Here is a 20,910-nt window from a genome sequence, read left to right on the forward strand (position 1 = left end):
GGTGTTGGCTTTGATGATCTGTGTCTTTAAATATTTCTAGGCGGTTTTTCTTTATTTTGCTCTTTTTGTCCACAAAATGTGATTGTGCTCCAGTCCATTTCCGGTTCTCATACAGTTGGACGACAGACTGTCTCTACCATCCATCTGTCTTGTCGCTGTCTAGTGCACGCTTTATAAATCCAAACTGAATAAAAATGAAAATAACTCAAAACTGTGAATTATTTTGTCGGCCCTTACAATTTTATGGCCGTGACAGTCTTAAACTACTGGATGTGAAAGTGGTCAACTACTGGGTTTCAATGCTTTCTGGTGGTACAGTTTGCTTTTCTGGTATTTCTGTACAATTAAATACATGTTTCCCATGGTATTCCCCCATAAAGTCTGCACTTATCCTTGACTAACCCTGTGGGTTTTGTAAAATAAGACCTTTCTCTCTTTTAAAGGATAGAGCAGGCTGAAAGTTAAGGTATACTTTGTGGAAATGTAGCTTGAAATGTATACATGCTCCTTGAAAACTCACGTTTCCTAACTGTCATCCTTCATTTTTGGTGTCTCAACCCTTCCAATGACCTTTGGGAAAAAAATGAAAACTGCTGATAACCATTTTGTTTTACCCCAATACGTCTCAGTGAAAGCCCCGTTCCCCGACATCATCATTATCCCACACACTCAGTTTATTGTTTCAGGTGAGCAAACGGCATTGCACACACTGGCTCCCTCAGATGCTCTTTATAAGGCTCCTGGAATCAGCTGCACTTTCATCTTCAGTAGGAGTGTGTTTGTGTGTTTAAGGTTTAAATAGACCTGGGATGAGATTTAAAAAGTTCTCACCAAAAATAGTTAACTTTAGATATGAATACTGTTTCTAAAAGAGAGTGTTCCCAGAGTTTAAAGATGTTAAAACTAAACTTACCCAAGAAGGAACAAGAAATCCTGCTGTAAAATAGATTTTTAGACTGGTTTGTTTTAGAAAGAAAGTAACATCACCTAAAATGTAATCTTCTTCTAATCTACCATAAAAAATTTCTACTTTCATTCATAATATTATAACTTTAATCATGATACTGTAATCAAACCTATAAATGACATGAGGTTAACATGATTTTCCGTAAGCAACTGGATTTGAAGGAACTCTTGATTTTCATTTTGCCGCCTGAATAATCAAAAAATAATCTATTCCGTAAACTCAGTCGTATTGAATGCCATTGTACTGAACTACGAGCAACAAGAAAAAGGGAATACATAATCTGATTCAAGACTCAATTTCAGTTTATTGGATGTGTACACACTGAAATTGTTAACACTGCGTGAGGACAACTTATTTTACTAGCACTCTGTGTTCAACAACAATTAAAGTCACATTCATAATGAAGTTAAATTAAAACCACATAAATATAGGTCTAACAACATTGTATCATTGTAGGCAATGTTAGGTAGGTAGTCTATTACTTTCAGTTAGGGAACCTTCACAGAAGGCATTTTACTTATATCTTTGTTTTATGTGAAAAAGCATCTACAGTAGCATGAATACGCAGCTAGAGTGAAAAAAAGTTTATAAAATATATTTCTATGTGTATCTAGATTAAGTTTCAATGGATAAATATACATAGAAAACATGCAAAAAATAATTAAATAATACAGTAGGTGATAAGACATAAACTGTGTTGGTTTGATGTAAAGTAAAACTGTTCTTTATTACACCCAGACAAAGTAGGATATGAGTACATCTGACCACACAAGCTTTTCCAATGGAACTATGTAGCTTCATGTATAATATATGTTTAAATAAATAACTTTATAAAGTGCACATACTACAGCTCATGACACCGATCGTACAAATCCCATTCTGTCCATACGTACAATACACATCCACCAATTTAATGGAGACCATCCCCTAAGATATTAGCACATTTGAATTGAAATCTACAGAGGAGCAATTATTTACAGCATGAAACATATATTGGATATTATTTGTGACTGAGAGGGGAGAAATGCAACTTCAATTATTAGATTCAGCTAATACAACACATGATGTATCCTTGATACAAAAGCAGCGAACAATAACAGCACAGTGTATTTGGTTAGAGAACAATGAGAGTGCCTCACTGGGTGGATATTTCAAATGTAAAGTACATAGAGCACATTCAACTTTAAAGGCACAGATGCCACACACAATCAAGCTCTTATATGATATTACATGAAGAAAGTAGGTCTTAAGATTATGACATGGTTTTTGAAACGCTATATACGATAAACCAAAACAGTTGAGGTGCCATTTGATGTTATAGGATATTTTCTGCAATCATAAATTGCACATTCTTTTTTTATAAAGGCACAGTCTAATGCAGGGTGATCCAGTTATAAATCCTAAATTCACAAATAGATTTTTCTGTGTATGCGTTTTTGAATATTGCTTACATTAGCACAGCACCATTGGATCACATGTAGGGTAGCCTGAAAAGTAACGTGGACAGGAGGGTTGGTCCAAGTGGCCGCAGCTCAAGCCATCACATCACTGTCGCCCTAAAAAAGAAGCAAAATGTAAACGGGGTGACTCTCAGAAGGTCACAGTTATATAATCAGTAACAGGAAGGTATGCAGACTCTTGTTTCTGCCGCGCTACCGTGCACAACTTGAGACATGCTTCCCCCTTGTGGATGATATGAAAGCATTCCTGTGACCGGCAATTGTTTCAAATTATGATCTCTGAAGATTCAAGTTCTAAAAACTTTACATAATCCAAAAACGTTATAATATATAAAATAAACATTCAATCATGGGCTCACAAACAACCTAAAAACCAATGTAAGACTTACATGAAATGTAACTGATAAAAAATAGCGAAGACAAAAAATACCAACCTCAGCTGTCATTCTGGGGCACACACGATGATCTCCGAGATTTGCACATAGTTTTCTGTGAAATAATTTAATAACAAAAAAATAAAAAATGTATATATTAGAAGAAATGTAAAGCACAGCGGCATATGGTAAGGTTTCGCTATTCTTCAAACAGGATTTGATATCTTTAATGTTTTTAATATGATTGTCTAATTAAGTTCAAAACATTTAAACTGATGATTCTCTATGACAACAAAAAAGTTCAATTATAAGCTTAAAAAAAGTGTGCACATTTTTTCGATAAAAGTTGAAACTTTTTATTGTTTCAATGTTATTTTGGGGGATACAGCTTTTTTTAAGATCAGCAACCTTGTGTTGTTTGTTTATAATAAAAGTAGGCTAGGATAGTGAGTTTTACCTTTGTATGAAGGCGATGATGAAGGGCGGGGTCAGATAGCCAAGGATGTCTCAAGGCCTCAGATGCCCCTATCCTCCAACTGTAAACAAACACATGAGAAGTATACAGTATATTCTGTGAAAAATGACCATACACACACACACACACACTTTGAAGAGCAGTCAAACAGAATTAAAGATGTTTACCTTTTATTCACAATAAGGAGTTTAGAGATGAAGTCTTTGGCTTCTTCAGTTGTATCTACAAACTCTTGTTCGTCAAAGTTCCACTTGCAGGCCAAGATGTTGTTCAGAGTCTCGTTGTCATCGTCGCCAAGGAAGGGACAGAGACCGCTCAGACTACAAGAAAGAGACAGTCATTAGCATTAGTTTAAAAATGTGTGTGTTCCTGTGCGTGTGTGTGTTTACTCACAGCATGTAGGTAATGACCCCGAGGCTCCACATGTCTGTGTTGAACGACACAAAGTCGTAGTTGATGACTTCAGGAGCGAGAAACTCCGGGGTGCCAAAATTAACTCGCAGTTTTTCACGGGGTTTGTATCTAGGTGAAGAAAATTACATTTGTATTGTGTATGATTACAGCGGTCAAAGAAACTGTCAATCAAAATACAAGGCGAGGGTTTGTACTCACATCCTAGCAAGGCCAAAGTCGATGATTTTGACCTTATTTGTGATTCTGCTCACACACAGAATGTTTTCGGGCTGTAATTCAAAGTAGTTGATTAGACTAACTTCAAAAATGGATTAAGTCTGGTTTAAAAAAATACTTCGATGACTAAACTTTATTACCTTTAAGTCCAAGTGTAAGATGTACATTTTGTGCATGTGCTGCAGTCCTTCACAGATCTGCCTGATGAACAGTACAGCGTCCAGCTCCATCAAAGTGTAGTTTTCGTCAATTATCCTGTCGAACAGCTCCCCTCCACCAACACTAAGGGTAAAGACAAATGCATAAAACACCAATCAACAACACTAGAGCAATTCAAAACGTTTTATTTTTAGCAGATGTATCAATCATGAATCAAGAAAACATTTATGAAAACAAATTTAATCAAAAATCAATTTGACACACAGTATTTAAAGAAGTTTAAAGTCCATTGAAGAAAAGTTATTGGTATTTGCTGGTTTAAAAAAAAGAAATAATAAACATTTGTGCTGAGAATATAAAAGAAGGAGCATACTATTCAAGTACAAGGATGATGTCATTCCTTGACTCATAAGCTGCATAGAGCTGGATCAGGCTGGCATGGTCCAGATTATTCATGACCTGGATCTCATTCTTCACCACCTCCTACCAAAAACACAGGCGCAGACAAACAGACAGACAAACAGATAAGGATGCAGACATACACACAAACGAGCGTGCACACACACACATGGTCATGATGAGATGTGTCAGCTGTTCTCTGCTATGAGACAATGCATCTTCTCTTCTAGGTCAAATATGTCTCACCTAGGTGAGAAGTATTCCCTATGCTTCTGTTCCAAGTGGCCTTGTAGTGCAGTAGTATGTACTGAAAGTTGCAACTAAGCCTGTTGCTTTTTATATCATGTTGTGTGGCTCTTGATGTAGTATTAAAATAATGCTAATTTATTATGATTACACTGAACATTCGGTGCTTTACCTTTTCCTTGATGCTCCTGGCTTTGATGACCTTTGCTGCCAAAGTGAGACCAGAGGAGTTTTCAACACATTTGTGCACCTGGCCAAAACGACCCCTTTAAGACAGGGAGGGAGGAAATCAAGTTTTAGAGTTGCACGGTAACAGTCAGATCCTAGCAGCCTAGTAACAGTTGTGAAACAGCACTGAGACCGTGTGTTTTATGTTTCCATGACAAATCAAAAACTGATCTTCTGTCAAACGGAGAGGTTTTAGTTCAGGGAAGAGCTTAATCTGTTATTTCATTCAATCTGAGCTGGCCAGTGTCTCCTCTTTGAAGACGTGGATTAACACTTAGTGATTAGATACCAGCTGGCACCAGGGATACTGTTTCACATACCAGCCAGTCCTGAAGTAAAAATAACTGCCGTGACTCTGGAGTTATGAACCAGGGGAGAAGAGAAGAGAGGGGGAGGGTTACGCAATTAGGCTTTGTGGGAAACTCTTTCACACTGCCTTTGATCTGTGGTAGATCAAATGGTCGTCAATAGCTTTCATTTTTGGCATGACATGGAGATTTGAAAAGTATGGTTGCTCACCCGCCCAGGACCTCCTGCCAGTTGATGGTGTAGAAGTTGATGATCTGGTTGGGCTTGGCAGAAACAATGCGGTGATTAAAAGGGGCCGATGGAGGAAGACTGGTGTCTAAAGTAGGATGGGGGATCAGAGAAAATATATAATCTGTTTTAATAAGTTAAAAGGAACGTGAGAACATAGGAGCTTCGTTGTTAATTAACTACAGTGAGGCTTTCGAACGGGTGTGGGCTGCTTTAATCAAGTTAGCACATTGTGCATTACCGCGCTATGATAAACGTTGTAGTCTAAATATTGCAGAGGAGTACCCACGCTTTAGCACAACACATCTTCTAGTCATAGTGCCAGACTCCTTCAAGGGTTTTATTCTGATACCTAATACTGTACTGTACCAACTTAGCATAGACCCTTCTTATATTAGGAAGGAGTCAAGCATTCAATGTATGATATATAACCAGAGCAAAGAACAATACTAGACTTCCGAGGCTGATATTGATATTGCAATTTAGCTGATTATAATATTTTCTAACTGTATTTAATTTTTCTAAACACTTACAAAATACTTAGTAGGACATGTTACAATTAAAATAAGCAATCCAGCTCTAGTACTGTATGAGGTGATTTACGAAACAACTATAGACTTTTATACATGACCTTTATTATTTAAACTACTTTGCCCTGCCATACAGAAGATTTAAACGGCGCTTAAACTGAGTAGATTAAGTTTAGTTCCTCAAACGTTAAACTTCCCACCATGATTAGTGCCGGGGAACCCAGACTTACCAATGAAGTACCGCTCTACCTCTTCATCTTCATCTTCATCATCTTCCTTTTCTTCATCCATTTCCTCTCTCGCTCTCTCGACCCTTTGTTTTAGGTTTAACTGGAAATCCATGCCATCTGTGCTGAAGACAGCCCAGCCCTCTTCCTCTTCATCCTCCAGCTTCCCCTCGGTGTGTTCCTCCACTATGAAGTGTTCCTTGGTCAGACACAACATGGTACCTGTGCTGACTTCTGATATCTGGTCCTGCTCAGCCTCTGGAGATGTGGAGGCATCTTTGTGGTCATCACTGCCGGGAAAAAGTATGTTTATTTCTGATGTTATTACAGTTAATGACCTATCCAATTCTCAAATCAAATGTTGAAAGGAAATGATTAGATGATTATCTAAAAAGTTGCAGCCTTTTTATTTGTAGATTATTTATGGATTAAGTGATACATCTTTGCATCTCTTATGGGGTCAAATATACCTTGTGTTCTCTTTTTCATCCCCATTTGCCTCAGGCAGCTCTTGTTCATCAGATGCTTCCTCTTCCTTCTTTTCTTCTGGGAGCTTTTCTTCCTCTTTCACCACATCCTGCACATCCAGCTGTGGTTCTTCCTCCTCACTAACCGCCATGTGTTTCTCACCCATATCTGTTTGGGAATCTTCACGCAGGAGGTCAACCAGGTTGCAAGCAGGCGAGTCAGGTTGTTGACTTTTAGGGGACACTCCGGCCTCCAGATCCAGATATCCAGTGGTAGTCTTGTGACCTGACTTCTGTGCATTCTCCCTGTTGAGTTTCTGCACCTCTTCGAAGAGCAGCACCTGCTTCTTAAGGGAGATATTTTCTACAAGAAGAAAGCCAAACAGGATCTGGATTTAATCTCTGCAAACCACAGTGAAATACTTCGAAAGGTTATGGAACATCATGAGGCTGCCCAATATTTCCCCTTGACCTTCTGAGCTTGGTTTCTGTGTCACGATGTAAATGCCACTCGGCCACAGCTGTACATGTAATAGAATATCACTCTAACACAATACTTAGATGAAACTCTAATGGAAGCGCAAAGTAAAGGTTCATATTTGTTATTACATTTTGCTGCTGCTGTGTCCCACTAAATAAATTCTGCAAAATAAATAAAAAAGTATTTGATCCAAGCACCTGTTGTGTCTGGAGGCTTCATCTTCTTCTGAGCCTTCAGGCCCTTAGGGCTCAAAGAGGGTTTATCTGTCCCATCTTTAGATTTGTGGTCCTTCAACTGTGGAATACAAATAGAAAAGTTAGGGGTAAATCTGGACAATCAGCCATTTTGATATTTAAATTTATTATTTTTTAAAGAAACTCAGTTAAAATGTTATACTAAAGGATATTTATTCATGTTTTGGTTTTTTAAAGATGATTTTACTGATTCGGCAGAACTTAACTTTATTACTCCTTATACCTTAACATTTAAATAAAATTAACTAGATCACACTAGTATTATGTACTGCCCCAAAGCTAAAATTAAAAAGGTAGCAATGTTCTTTTTTCTTGTAATACAAATGTAATGCATTGCTCCCTTCTTGTCAATTGATCAAAACACTAATATTAATATTATGGAAGCAGCCTTTGGAGAAAACATGAAACAAAAGGAGACCAACATGCAAAAGAACATATTAACATATTATAAATAAAAAAGATGGATTGCTGTATAAAGTGCATAAGCACAATAAACCTACTAAGTTTCCATATTTGCGAGAGGCGAGGTAACGCTTTGGTCCATGGAGCTTTATCTTGTGAGAAGTCTGTAGAGAACTGGGCTCACATGCAGGAATTATGTCTTGTTTCCCTTTATTGGCTTTATTAGAGGTAGGTTTCTAGTGAAAAGACAAGATGACATGGCTTAGTAGGGTTATTGGAATACACATGAAATGGAAGAAACATTAAACGTTAGGAATGACTGTCAATATGAGGTTGATATGATGACTTTTTGTTCAGAATAAATGCACACAACATGAAAAATAACATTTATAACTCAATGAAATGACAGTGACAGGTTGATTTGATGAAGTTAGGACCACATGAAAAACACACAACACAAGAAATGAATCACACAACAAATTAATGTCAAATGACGATACATTAAAAAATGACAAAAGGCAAAATATAAGCAACATTACCTATGTATTTTATATCATGTCTCCATGCGCAGACTCTCTTGTATAATGGCATGCCTTTGATTATTCATAGCAAATGGATAGACGGCAGCAGGGCAGTGAATTTATAGCTTATCACTTGTCGCTCTCAGCGACGGAATGCATTGCTGACCCTGAGCGGAAAATATTACAAGCGATGGGCTGTTGTTCAAATTTCTCAGCTGAGGAAACTCACTAAACACTCTCCGATCAGGTTAGCATGGAAAAAGCTGCGAACCCAGGGGTGTCTCACATTTGTTCTCTGAATGCTGTTACAAGGTAAACATCATAGGGTATATTTCCAGTGCTGTGACAGCAGTGTTTTCTGGAATGTAAAACTCTGATAGGGAGACTGTAGGAAGGAGGCCATAGTAACAGCAGTTACTCGTAAGATATCTCACACCTATGGAGGTGGATGATGATGGAGCAACCATCTGACAAGGGCTCTGACGATCACAGAAATTCCCTGAAATGTGAGTCACATAAAAGCCATCAGATTGGTATCTGGTCATTAATCCTCAGAATATAATATGCCATTACATTTTCACAGAGACTTTGCATTGGCTTGATTTTTATGAGTAATATGTTGACGCTATGAGTAATGTATAACAAAAAACATTCTGTCCTATTTAAAAAGAATACTATTTACATCCCGATAGCAATCAATTAATCAATGTTCTGTAAAAAAAAAAAAAAAAACTTGGTATATACAAGGGGTCAATAATGTACAAAAATATATATAAAATCACTGAACATAAATATACACTGTTTCCAAAACCCATGTTAATATATTCGTAGTAGACCAAATATGTAGATAGATATGTCACTACATGCACAGATGTCCATTTTCACTTTTCACTTGTCACTTTAACTCATTTCGTACTTTATAATTTAGATGACCAAATATGTATGTATGCTGACAGTTATTTTACTCATCTCCTATTTCATAGTCTTTTATTATTATCATCATTATTATTATTTTTTAAATCTTGATTTTATTTTTGATTTTATTAATTTGTGTGAATCTGTGCTGTCCTGTTTTTTCACGCTTACCCTGTTGCTGCTTGTACAACTGAATTTCCCCACTGGGATTAATAAAGGTCCATTTTACCTTATTTTATATGTTGTAATTTGTTCGTAATTCGGGCCACATTAAAGATACGCCAACCGACATGCCTTTCTAACAACCTGGCAGAACCAGCAGACACTAAATCAGGGCGCTCCTTCTGCATTACCAGAGTCTTCCACAAGCTGCTACGTAACTAGCTATGTTTGATGTTTACGTTCATTATCTTATGGTTAAGTTCATTATCTTATGGTTAAGTTTATACCGATTATGAGAGAGCGGGTTTGGAGGGAGGCCTGAAAGGACAGGCTGTTATTGTTTCCATCTTGGCAACTTTCTGGCTAGATTTAGCGATTTTTTGCCAGTGCTGCTAGCTACTTTAATTGGGAAAGAGTTGTCAACAAAGGGTTGGGTTTTCGGTTGAATAATTGTTTATTTAATTACATTTTTGGATAAGATTTACACACTAGCTGGTTCCACCAATATGACCTAACAAAGCTGTAATTAATACAAATATGAATTCAAAAACCTGACTGCATCGTGAACTATTTCCTAAATATTTTAAGTATGTGCTAACTTGACGTCACAGCCACTCAGGTGAGTTTGCTCTTTGCTTGCAGGTCATAGAGGAAAGAGATATGACTCTAATGTATGAACCTACGCAAGTGATAGGAATGTTTTGATAAGTTGCTTTAGGGTGTCTGTAAGTGCAGCTCATGCTGTTGATGCCAAGCAGCACTTAGTGAACTTTATATAGGGTCATGATTGACCAACATGTCAACATGTAAAATAAAGATTACATCTGAAGTTTGGGGATGACTTCAATGTCACAGTAATTGAAACGGTTGTATAATTCTTCTCATCCACAAAAAAAGCCAAAAACTTTAAGTTAGGCACCTACATTCTAACAAACCAGTTCAAAGCACAGGGAAGCAACAGATACCAAGCTGATATTATATTTAGATTAGTACATGTTTACTTTTTTATTTTTCTGAACATACCGACAAATCCTGCAACACTGCATGCAGTGGTAAATACAGACATTTAATGAAAGCTCTAAATCAAAGTTGCTGGACTCCCAATGAAATCTTATGATGAGCTTTATTGAAGCTCAGGAAGTTAGGTCATTTTCCAAGAGTCCCATGGCATTGCATTTCGGCAATACCCACTGTTAACCTACTCGAAACTGGTGCTGTAAAAAAGTTGTGTGTAAAATAATGTCCTTACTGGCTATCAGCCTTGATTTGGACACAATCAAGACCAACAGTCTTCGATACAAAAACATGTGCCTTGTTTAAGTAAGTCAATAAGAGAAGTGAAAAAGGGAGAAAGACTGACTCATCAAAATTTGTTGACACCTGACTCCTAGTGAGTTGAAGGGGTTAAAGCCCTTTTTGACCACAAACACTGCAGCCCTGATCCAAAAACAGCATTTCCAATGGCCACTCACATTTCACCCCTGGCCTCACCTCTCGTGCCCTGCCAGGGGGTCCCAGAGTGAGCCTCACGCCAAGGAGGCCATGTTGTACCGAGCATGGGTAGAGATCCAACAAGTATAAATGTGAGTTAAATTGGGGCTTCACAGAAACTACGAGGGACATATTTATTACCCAGGAGCTTAAATAACACTATAAAATTGGCGTTCGTAATGACTTTAACTTCAATCAGCAGTTGGCAAGTGTCAACATGTCAATTCTTAGACACTACCTTTTTAAACCAGCCCCATTATATGAGGTATAACACACAAACCAAATCACATTCATAGAATAGGCTGCTATGATCATTTTCACATGTTCTGCCAAGAACAACCAAAACATCTTTATGAGATCTAAGAAATCAATAAGTCAGCAAGAAAAATAAATAGCATCCCTTGAAACAAACCAAGATGTACTGGATGACGATATCCAGCAATCCAAACCAAAACATTTATATTTAAAATTGACAAATTATCAAACCTTAATTCATTGAAACAATTCTGTAATTTTTTCTTCGAAACATAACTTTTTCAAAATCACCATAATGCAGCATTTGTTCACATTTTCTAAAAGGTACACGCAAAATATCCTTAGTCTCACCTGGTCAAGCTTCTTGTTTATTGTGTCAGATGATTTCCTTTTATTGGCTTGCTTGGCTTTGTCTTTGGATTTGGAGCCCTTCCGAGTTGCAGGGCCTTTGAACATCAGCTTCATAACCCTAGAACTCTTCACCGTCTCCCCAATAAAGCTGATCACTTGCTGCATGTTGAGGACCAGCTTTTCCATTCCTTCAAGCTTGTTAGCCTGCAGCTCGGACCGCTGGTTCACCACCGACATTATGGTGCTCATCTCCTGGCATATCTCCCTAACTTCTCGACCCATGATCTGCGTCTGATTCATCATCTTTGGTGGGATATGGATCTCCTCCTGGTCAACTTTCAGATTCTCCATATCCTTTTCAATGCCGTCTATGTTCTGAGACATCCCATCTAGCCGGTTGAGGACCTTTTCTTGAATGTTGATGAGCTTGTCCATTTTGCTGCTAAGTGACTCAATCCGGTTCTGGATGAGGTCAAAGCTGCCGTTGCCATCTCCTACTGTGTTCATTACCAAGGAACTCATGGCTTGCGGTGATTTAGAAATCACGTTAGGACACCAACTTGAGACAAAAATAGGACCAATATAGTCCTTGAAACAGACGAAAATACTTTTTCAAAAATCGTAGCCAGCTCTGCCCGTCAGTGCTCCCCGTTGGTGTGCACACTTGATAAATAAATAAAAGTGGAACAGAAGTGATTCAAGGTTTTTTAAATCACCAATCACCAACACCATTTCTCTCACACTTTGTCCCTGGTGCCTGCTTCCCTCCACACAAGAAGTGGTATTAAGAATGGAGTGAGCCGGTGTCCCTAAATGTAAATGGACAGCCTACGTCAGCAGGGGTCAAGTGTTTGGGGTGGGGGCTTGGCAAAGCTTGGTCTATGAGACATTTGAGAGCCTTTAAGTGTTAAGCCCACCACCGTCACTCCCCTGCTTGGTGTCAAAATGCTCACTGACACAGAACTTTTTCACTGTTTAAGACACATGCTCAGAATTGTTTTACATTTGATTTCAAATGGCAATGGCATTAACATTACCTCATAGTGACTGAAGGTCTGTCAATCTTGAGTGAACTTCACAGGTGTAAAACAAAGGAGAAGAGGATCATAGGTATTAGTGGGGGGAGTTCAGAGTAAAATAAGAGATTTCATTGTTTATTGTAGATTTTAAATAAAGTTCATGGCATTGAAAAGTCTGTAATGGTGCTGGTTAGTTGGTACAGCTGTAAGTGAGTCTGCAACGTGCTGCAATGCAAATACCCTCCTTATCTCATGAATGCCTGTAACTTGCACTCAGTGTTCGGGGAAACGTGAAGAAGCATGTGGCTTCTGGCTAAGGGGAACTACAGTAAGATGTTTAAAGCCCTTCGACTGAAAGAAGAGATGGGTGAACCAAATGATTTATACGAAGCCTACTCACTGACAAAACATCCACCAATAACCTCCCTTAAGAGAGGAAGGGATCCATTTTAACTTAGCCCTTGTAATATGACCGTAAACCATGTTCCCTATAAATCAAAATATGTATGATTCATTTGAACAACAACATGTGTTCATGGTCAAAGCACAGGGTATATACAGAAATGAAACACTTAAGCAAACACTGAACAACATGCTAGTCACAATTATTAAAAAGTACGGTTGGCTACTCAAACTATTTCCTGACAATTTTGTCAAACTTATTGGACTTATCTCCGTAAATTTATAGCTGATAACGTTTAGATGGAATCCAGCCACCATGACATACTTTGACCACAGGGGTGCAGACAGCAAACTGAGCCACACTAACCCCAGCCAAACCCCCCCCCCCCCCCTTCACTAAAAAGTGTGGGGGTTATGAATTTAGCAGATTAAATAGAGACCAGTGAGGTAAGGTGCGGAAAAAGAGGTTTGCCTGTCAGTTTGATTTTATTGACAAGTCACTGCACCAGCTAGCAAAGGGCTCTCTTACATTTAAGATGGCTACAGCGGAAAAAACAAATGGCAGAAACAGATGGGACTAAAATCATGCCTCAATCACTCAGAGAGAGACAGAGACGCTCACACTTGTCCTTGCGTGCCAACAGATGACAGACAACGTAGGTCATTTACAGCATGTTGGGTCAGCTTCTTATGCTAGGGTGTGCATGGATCAGACATGAAGAATGTAAAATAGATTTTACTCTACAAGAAAAAGGTACATGTATTCTGCCACGCAGCATCGTTATTATGCTGCACGTTACAGGTTAGCACGCATGAATATCTTTCATTGCTTAGAGGTAGCGGGTACTTAAAGGTTATTAAACCCTGCAGGAGATATAAACAGACTCCTTGGCCTCTGAGACCAATACATAAAGTAAATATCGTATTTATATCACTTACACTTTACAGTGAAACCAAGGCCAAAGAAAGTAACAGCATCGTGAGTGGTGTTTAAAGTTCTCTCTCACGCTTTTTGCCAAGCACAAGTATTTGTACACACTGACTGAGCACACAGGTGAGAAATCACTGCCCTGTCAACTGCTGCATGATTAAAATGTTGTTTAGTTAATGTGACAACATTCTTGGGATGTTTGGAGCCATTGCTGAATGCATGAATGTTCAAAAAGCATTTATAATAATAAAAAACAACTTCATGTTTGTGTGTTTCCAGTTTGACCTTGCAGTTTAATCATCAACTGACTAACAGACGTCAAGAGTGGAAAACATGTCAAAGTAAAATGATATGCAGCAGAGGGCTTAGCTCCTTTAAATAGTAAAACTCTAACATGCATCCTGTGTTATGAAACCTGTATCCATCCATTACAGTGTCATATATCTTCTAGACTAGAGCTAGCTGATTATTTTGGTTGTCTATTAATCTTTGTATTATTTACTTCTTTACTTGATAAATAGTTTAGTCTATATAGAGTAATGTTACAAAAATCGAATCAATTTCCAAGAGCCCAGGCTGACAACTTAATGAATCTTATTGTTGTCTGAATAACCCCAAAATTCAAAAAACCATTATATATATATAATATACTGTATGTATATATATATATATATATATATATATATATAAATAATTACATTACAGAATAAAGCCCCAGTCCGTTATTAAAAAAGCTGTTTGCAGCTGTAATACATTGTTGATTGTTATAGGTCACAATAACATGATTATATTTTTCTAAATAAATGAAGGCAGACATTTTATCGACCAAATAAAGTAGTTAGGGCAGATTATATTGACTCTATATAAACTCCTGTTAGTCAAAAGGAGAAAAATCCACGTATAAATGTAGAACTAGTCAGTACTTGTGAGGGGTTATTCTGTCAGGTTAAATAATGTGACCTGCATGGCCCCCTCTAATAGGCTATTTGTTTGGCAGCGGGACAAGGTGAACAGTTAAAAATGGAGCACCACCTCTTGAAGAGAACACAATGTACTAAAACATGGGGGCTTTGCTCTGTGGCTAATGTCCAGTCACCTCACAAGTCTCCACTCACACAACACAGTGTGCCAGCTCGGCTATACTTTCTCTCGGAAACTTGTTGGCTTAAATGTGTGTGGCAGCCGTGAAACTCAAGTCCATGTGCTAATGTCTAAGACGTCTACTTTGCTCCTTCCCTCTCATGTTTTATTTTGGCATGTAAACACATTCTGCTGCTGCACTTTGACATACTTTTTTGGGATTTGTTATACAAGTTATAGGCGTATATCCCCACAGGCACATGTCTGTTTGTCTTGTGAAATGTGATAGATCTATAGAGAAGGATAGAGACATTTTATCGAATCCAAGCTCAAGTATCCGAATAATGAGAAATGTCATGGTATATGCACTGATGCCTTTTATTGGACACGCTCGGAAAAACTAAATTATGTGAAACTGTATGTGCCTGGTCCAATTACTCAGTAACTCAGCTTTTATTTTGAACAGCAGGTGGCATTGTTCATCCATGTCAAGCATGAACAGTGAGCTTGCAGGGCTCAAACGTCATATTTAAGATGAAACTCCACCCTATATCCAACATTTTCAGTTTGCACAACACCCAACTCCATAGATTTAAAAATAGTGGGGAAAAGGTCTATAGAAACCACTCCTGAAACATGATACACGTGTCTGCTCATGAGTTTAAGGATTGTGCATGAGCATTGTGACAGATATAGTGTTTTTATACATACTAGCATACATCTGAATAGTAGAGAAGATTAATACGAGGTAGACGTGGTACTAACTTTTGAGGCAGTAGATGCAAATCACGATTATCTTTATTATTTCCGAAAACAGTCAAAATGTCAAAAGCCAAAGATATCATTTTTAAATTGCAGTTTTTACTGACCAAGGCTGAAAACGCATAAGTACTCACTCTCTAACCTCAAAGAAGTGTGAATATTTGCCATTGTTCACATAGTATTCCTAATTGTATCCTTATTAATGAATCAACCAATTTGTTCAGGTGTAGTCATTTTAAGTAGGGATGACACACTCATGCTACTAAGCACTGCTCAGTGTCATATCAGAAAGAGCTCCTGTCTTACTTTTATTTATATTTAATTTGAGTCAAGTGCAGTGACTTTACTTGAGGAAGATAATCAAAGAAGCACTATTATTATCATAGTAGAAATGTAAGAAGAGCTTTACGTCGAGGATGTCATAAAGCTTATTGACAGAATGCAAAGAAAGCTTAATCACATACTGATGGGTGCACACCTTTAAATGTCAGTGTGGATCTCCTAAATGCCAAAAGAGGAATGGAAACGAGAGAGGGTGAGAAGGCTCCAGCTTTTCTCTGACATGTACTATCATGACATTAAGGAGCAGTATACATATGTTTGTGCTTTTAGAAGCGTGATGTATATTCATACTTTGGCAGAAGCCTCTCAGCATTCAAAGGCATTATATAATATAAAACAGGGAAAGTGAGACTTAGCCATCTCTAATGGTTTTGAGAGAAACAAATAACAGGATTATGAAATGAAAACAGATAAGCTAAAGTCAATATCAGACATCCTAGTGAGCACCAGATATTAAAGGGTAAGAACATGCTAAATATTAATCAGCAGAAAAGCTCTCATGCAATGACACATTTGTACTACATCATAGAAGGAGTGTGACAATCACTAGATGGCAGCAAAAGCAGGATTTCAGGCCTGTGTTTCCTCACTGAATCACAGCAGTGTTGAAGTTAAGATCCACCGCTAGGGCTCACTCTACCTTCAAAGCAGATTCTCTGAACGCTGCACTCATAAACTCATAAACACCACCAACTCCTTATCTCATGTTTTATCCCTCCTGCTGCTGCATGTCACATAGCATAACACGCATGCATCATATTTACTAGTTTCACCTTTCACTCAGATACTGAGCACCACATTACTACTGGAAAGATTACCCACCATATGTTGAGCTAACTAATTAAATTAAATGTAACATTTAGCTGGAGGATAGCGAGGAAAAGTGAGTGCAAAAGTAAGCACTTAGTTGACACAAATAAAATGTACTTAAAGTCAACACAAGCATGGCATGATATAAGTAGACAAGGAATACATAATATACATGTCAATTATATAAAAATGTCAATACAAAACAACCTGTAAATAGACCTAATTAGTCACATACATGTACTAATATTCAGAGCTATTAAAATAAACAGCATACCGTAGCTCAATGACATTTACCAAGCATGCATCTGCAGTGCTTGTCTGTCTGACATTATATCAATTATAGGACCATTATAAAAGATATCAGTCCCAAAGTGTCTGAGATTTTACTCTGCGTGAAATGTGATGCTCCAACACAGCAGACCCATGCCTCTGCTGTCTGCTTATGTTTAATAGAACTTGTGAGATGGAAATCGCCCACAGAATTCAAAGTCTTGTCAAGCATCAGTGATAAATAATTGACTTAATGCCAACCTTGCATCATTGCCTCTACTAAAAAATAACAACCAAGATTAATAAAAAGTGAAAAGAAGGACACGTTTGCCTCTGGTGTCAATTTTTTTAATGTGATGTTGAGGCCTAACAATTCACGATTAAATTGTGCTGTCAATCTTTGCCTTTAACATATATAATTCAGTACTTATTATTGTATGTCACATTAAATAACTGTTACTCAATGATTTTACAATGATCTTGATGTTTGTTATCAAACTGTTTTCGAAATGACTTTTTCTCCAGCCTAGGACATTCCTACGAAGACAATGAGATTATCAAGTCAGGGGGGTAATTCAATGATGATGGTGCAGCTTCTGCTATCCCCTCTGAAGACAGTCCAAAACATGTTGACAGGATCTATAAGATTAGAAACTGGCCAAGGCATTCTCTTTAAAGGCCATCAGGAAGCAATTAAACAACACTTTTAGTTGTTTAAGAGGATAAACAAAATGACAATAAATTATTAGATTTCTACAGTAAACACTATATTCATGTTGGTCAGATGCTTACAATGTAAAAATTGCTTTTGTTTACATTGTAAGCATCTGGCCAAATTCATTTTTTTCCTCCAACTTTTTAAGCATCATTATTAACACTATAAAGCTTGCATCCTCCAGGAAACATAGAAAAGTTGTGACTCAACTGAGCTTTTGTTCTGCCTTCACTCAGTCGGTATATAAGAGGGTTTTCAAAGAAAACGGATACAATACAAATTTACTTTCCTCGGAATCGTCAACCACAACACTGACAATATGAATTCTTGCTCCATAAACCATACAATATGAAAGTAAAAATGTAAAGTATTGGTTGCCCAACTAAATCTACAACTACCATTGCCGCAAGAGTTAATGTGCTAGTTATGTTCCTTTAAGAAAGCAAAACGGTATCAGCATTCCTCAGCTAGTTTGAAAGCTTTATTGAGCAAGTGAAAGAGCCTTGTATATACCTGAATGGCAGGTGGAGCGGATGCTCTGTGTCTCCTCCTGTAGCAGAGTAAACCGCACAGCCTGCTCCAGACGTAGGAGGCCAACAGACACATGCTGTTGATTAGCCAAATGTCCCAGCTTGTGACAAAGCTCTCCATGGCTTTAACTTCACTCTTCATCCTTCTTCTATAACCTTGCTTTTCCTATCTTTAACTACAAAGGACCTCTTGGAGCTTAGGGAGAAGCGTCTCAAGTGGAGAGTAAAGAAGAGATGACAGCTCCTTCTCTTCGTATGGACCGCCCAGACATTAATGCTACGCTAAACCCAACAGCCTCTGTTAATTCAGTCAACACCCCTCTCCCATCAGCACTTAGAGCCAGAGGACGGGCAGTTTGTCCCTGTGACAAAAGAGTGACAGGTGCCAGCAAAGAGACAAGCTCACACAGACAGACTCACCCTCTCACTTCATAATTCTTCCATCTTACAAAACAGGCCATTTATTTTCCTCTCAGATACAAACAAACTATAAAACATAGTCTAACCAAAGCTAAATTAATCTTCAACACGGTACTGACATTAAAACGTGTGAGAATTGGGGATATAGTGTCCCTGTCAACACACACACTTGACTGTGGTGTAAATAAATAGCCTGTGCTATTGGATTGCATTCCAAATGTCACATAGAGATTGCATGGGGCTGCACTCACAGTCTCTACTGGGGGAAATGTACATGAAATATGTTAACAATATTAAATGCTACTTCAAATTGAAAATTAAGGCATATCTTTTTTTATAAATTAGGTATCTATGAGGACATATAAACTCAACAATATAATCTGTATTGTGCAACAACACACTAAAATGCATGATTTAGAGATGACAGTAGCCAATAACAGCTATGTAAGGTATTCCTGGAAACACTACCCGGCCTCATCTAACTTCACCTCCAGCTCTGCCAAATACAATAATGAGGTCATTTCTGGATGATTGCTGTGCCCTCGCTGCTCTAATTATTCCCTTGGCTGCCATGGAGAAAATAAATGGTCTTTGATTACTCACAATGTCTCAGTTTGCTTTATAGTAGACTACTTAAGTTACAACTGCAGCATGTGGTTAGTTGAATCCTAGGCTACATGTTTTACACTATTTTTGGCAGTCTTTGGTTATCACATTATTTGGCCAATTACCCTGGGCACCAGCGAAATATTCAAAGCTATCAAATGCCATTTAACACTGTACTTTGCTGAGTAGGCTTTTAACTCTGTGGTGTCATATTTAGCCACTTTGATAAATGTGTTGTTGGTTGTTTTTGACTGTTTCAGGAAAACCTTATTTGAACATGATTTATTTATAATAAATGTAATAATTGTATTACTATTAAGAGGACTTAAGAGAGCAGCAAGATTTTTGTTTCTGCCCTCAAATTAAGTAGATTACCAAATTGTTCCCATCGTAGTGTTACTGTATAAATGTTTGTAATATTATCGCCCTCTGCTGGTATTACTGCATACTCAAATGGCTGATTTGAAAGAACTAAATATATCACAATTTCTGGACATATCCTAAGTACCTTTCATTTGGAAATTATGAGGTGCATGGATACCTTTGGTTCAAGTTTCATCTCCCAGAAGCGATGGATTGTTTTTCACCTTCTCTAAGTTGGGGAAGAAGGCCAGCTCGGTCATGTTTCGGCTGTTGGCACACTGATGAACTGACTACAGCTTGGCCATACTCCCTGAGGGGGACACTTGGCAGCCAGCCCTCTCCTTCTGAGCTCTCTATCTGTCTTCGTGACCTGGTCGACCTCTCTCACGTGTCTCTGTTGGCTGTCTTTTATCTGAGCAGAGGAGGCAAGAAATAAAGTAAAAGGCATGAGCAGCATAGGTTTTTCTTTTCAATTTTAAACGTTTTCTTTTTACTTACATTCAATTACTAAAATACTTAAATTACCACAATAGAGTATATGTAGACTTAATAGTATGGAAAACCTTAAGTTATTGCAGAAAGTTAAGTTAACAGAGTTTTGACCATATCCAATAGGTAATGTAATGTTATTTAATTTTATGTATTGTGATTTAATTTAATAAAGTAAATGTAATGTAAATCATAAGTGGGCATTGAAACAATGCAGAGATGGTGGGGGCTGATTTCTATGCCTCAAAACTGACACAATTGAAATTACATTTGTACACAAAGCCCTCTTCAGGATGAGCATCGTGATATTATGAGAATCCATATTCGGGACCTTATAATTTCTATCACAACACCCATTATCAAATTGTCAATTTAAAGTTAACACACACCAGATGGTACACGGTAAGCGTGGAGCTTTGAGACACAGTGGAGAGTTGCTCACTTTTCCCAAATGGTATGGTACCTGATTTGGCCATTTTAATCGATTAATGACCTTATCTTATGCAGGAAGTCGAAGGTGCGTTCATGTGCTATAGCCTGTAGGAAAATACAAGTATACATCGAACAAAGAAAGTTAGAGTCACGTCTAATGTGCAGTTTTGCAAGACTGACCATTCCAACGCTTAAATAAAAACAAATC

General features: G+C 37.8%; 1 protein-coding gene across 2 annotated transcripts; it reads right to left on the reverse strand.

Moving 5' to 3' along the window:
* Positions 1-1,251: 1,251 nt before the first annotated feature.
* Positions 1,252-12,323, reverse strand: mylk4a (myosin light chain kinase family, member 4a). 2 transcript variants are annotated; one of them, XM_079651336.1, is made up of 15 exons: positions 11,532-12,323; positions 7,935-8,072; positions 7,378-7,474; positions 6,703-7,063; positions 6,236-6,522; positions 5,458-5,563; positions 4,883-4,976; positions 4,439-4,548; positions 4,047-4,188; positions 3,889-3,959; positions 3,670-3,798; positions 3,444-3,596; positions 3,259-3,337; positions 2,862-2,916; positions 1,252-2,523 (listed from the first exon to the last, which is right to left on the reverse strand). In XM_079651336.1, exons 1-14 carry the CDS (start codon positions 12,051-12,053, stop codon positions 2,863-2,865), a joined length of 2,343 nt encoding a protein of 780 aa, XP_079507462.1. In that variant the 5' UTR covers positions 12,054-12,323; the 3' UTR covers positions 1,252-2,523; position 2,862. The 2 variants fall into 2 exon arrangements, with proteins under 2 accessions (XP_079507462.1, XP_079507463.1); XM_079651337.1 differs by lacking the exon at positions 7,935-8,072.
* Positions 12,324-20,910: the final 8,587 nt, after the last annotated feature.

The sequence above is a fragment of the Notothenia rossii genome (genome assembly GCF_949606895.1).
Source record: "Notothenia rossii genome assembly, chromosome: 9".
Taxonomy (NCBI): Eukaryota; Metazoa; Chordata; class Actinopteri; order Perciformes; family Nototheniidae; genus Notothenia; species Notothenia rossii.

Bases quoted from the DNA above. Each gene is read 5' to 3' on its own strand.
- mylk4a (XM_079651336.1), bottom strand. From the start codon at position 12,053: ATGAGTTCCTTGGTAATGAACACAGTAGGAGATGGCAACGGCAGCTTT. The intron at 4,549-4,882 runs GTAAAGCACCGA...TGTTTTTGGTAG, and splicing joins CCAGGAGCATCAAGGAAAAG to GAGGTGGTGAAGAATGAGAT. The intron at 3,597-3,669 runs GTGAGTAAACAC...TCTTTCTTGTAG, and splicing joins GGGGTCATTACCTACATGCT to TCTGAGCGGTCTCTGTCCCT.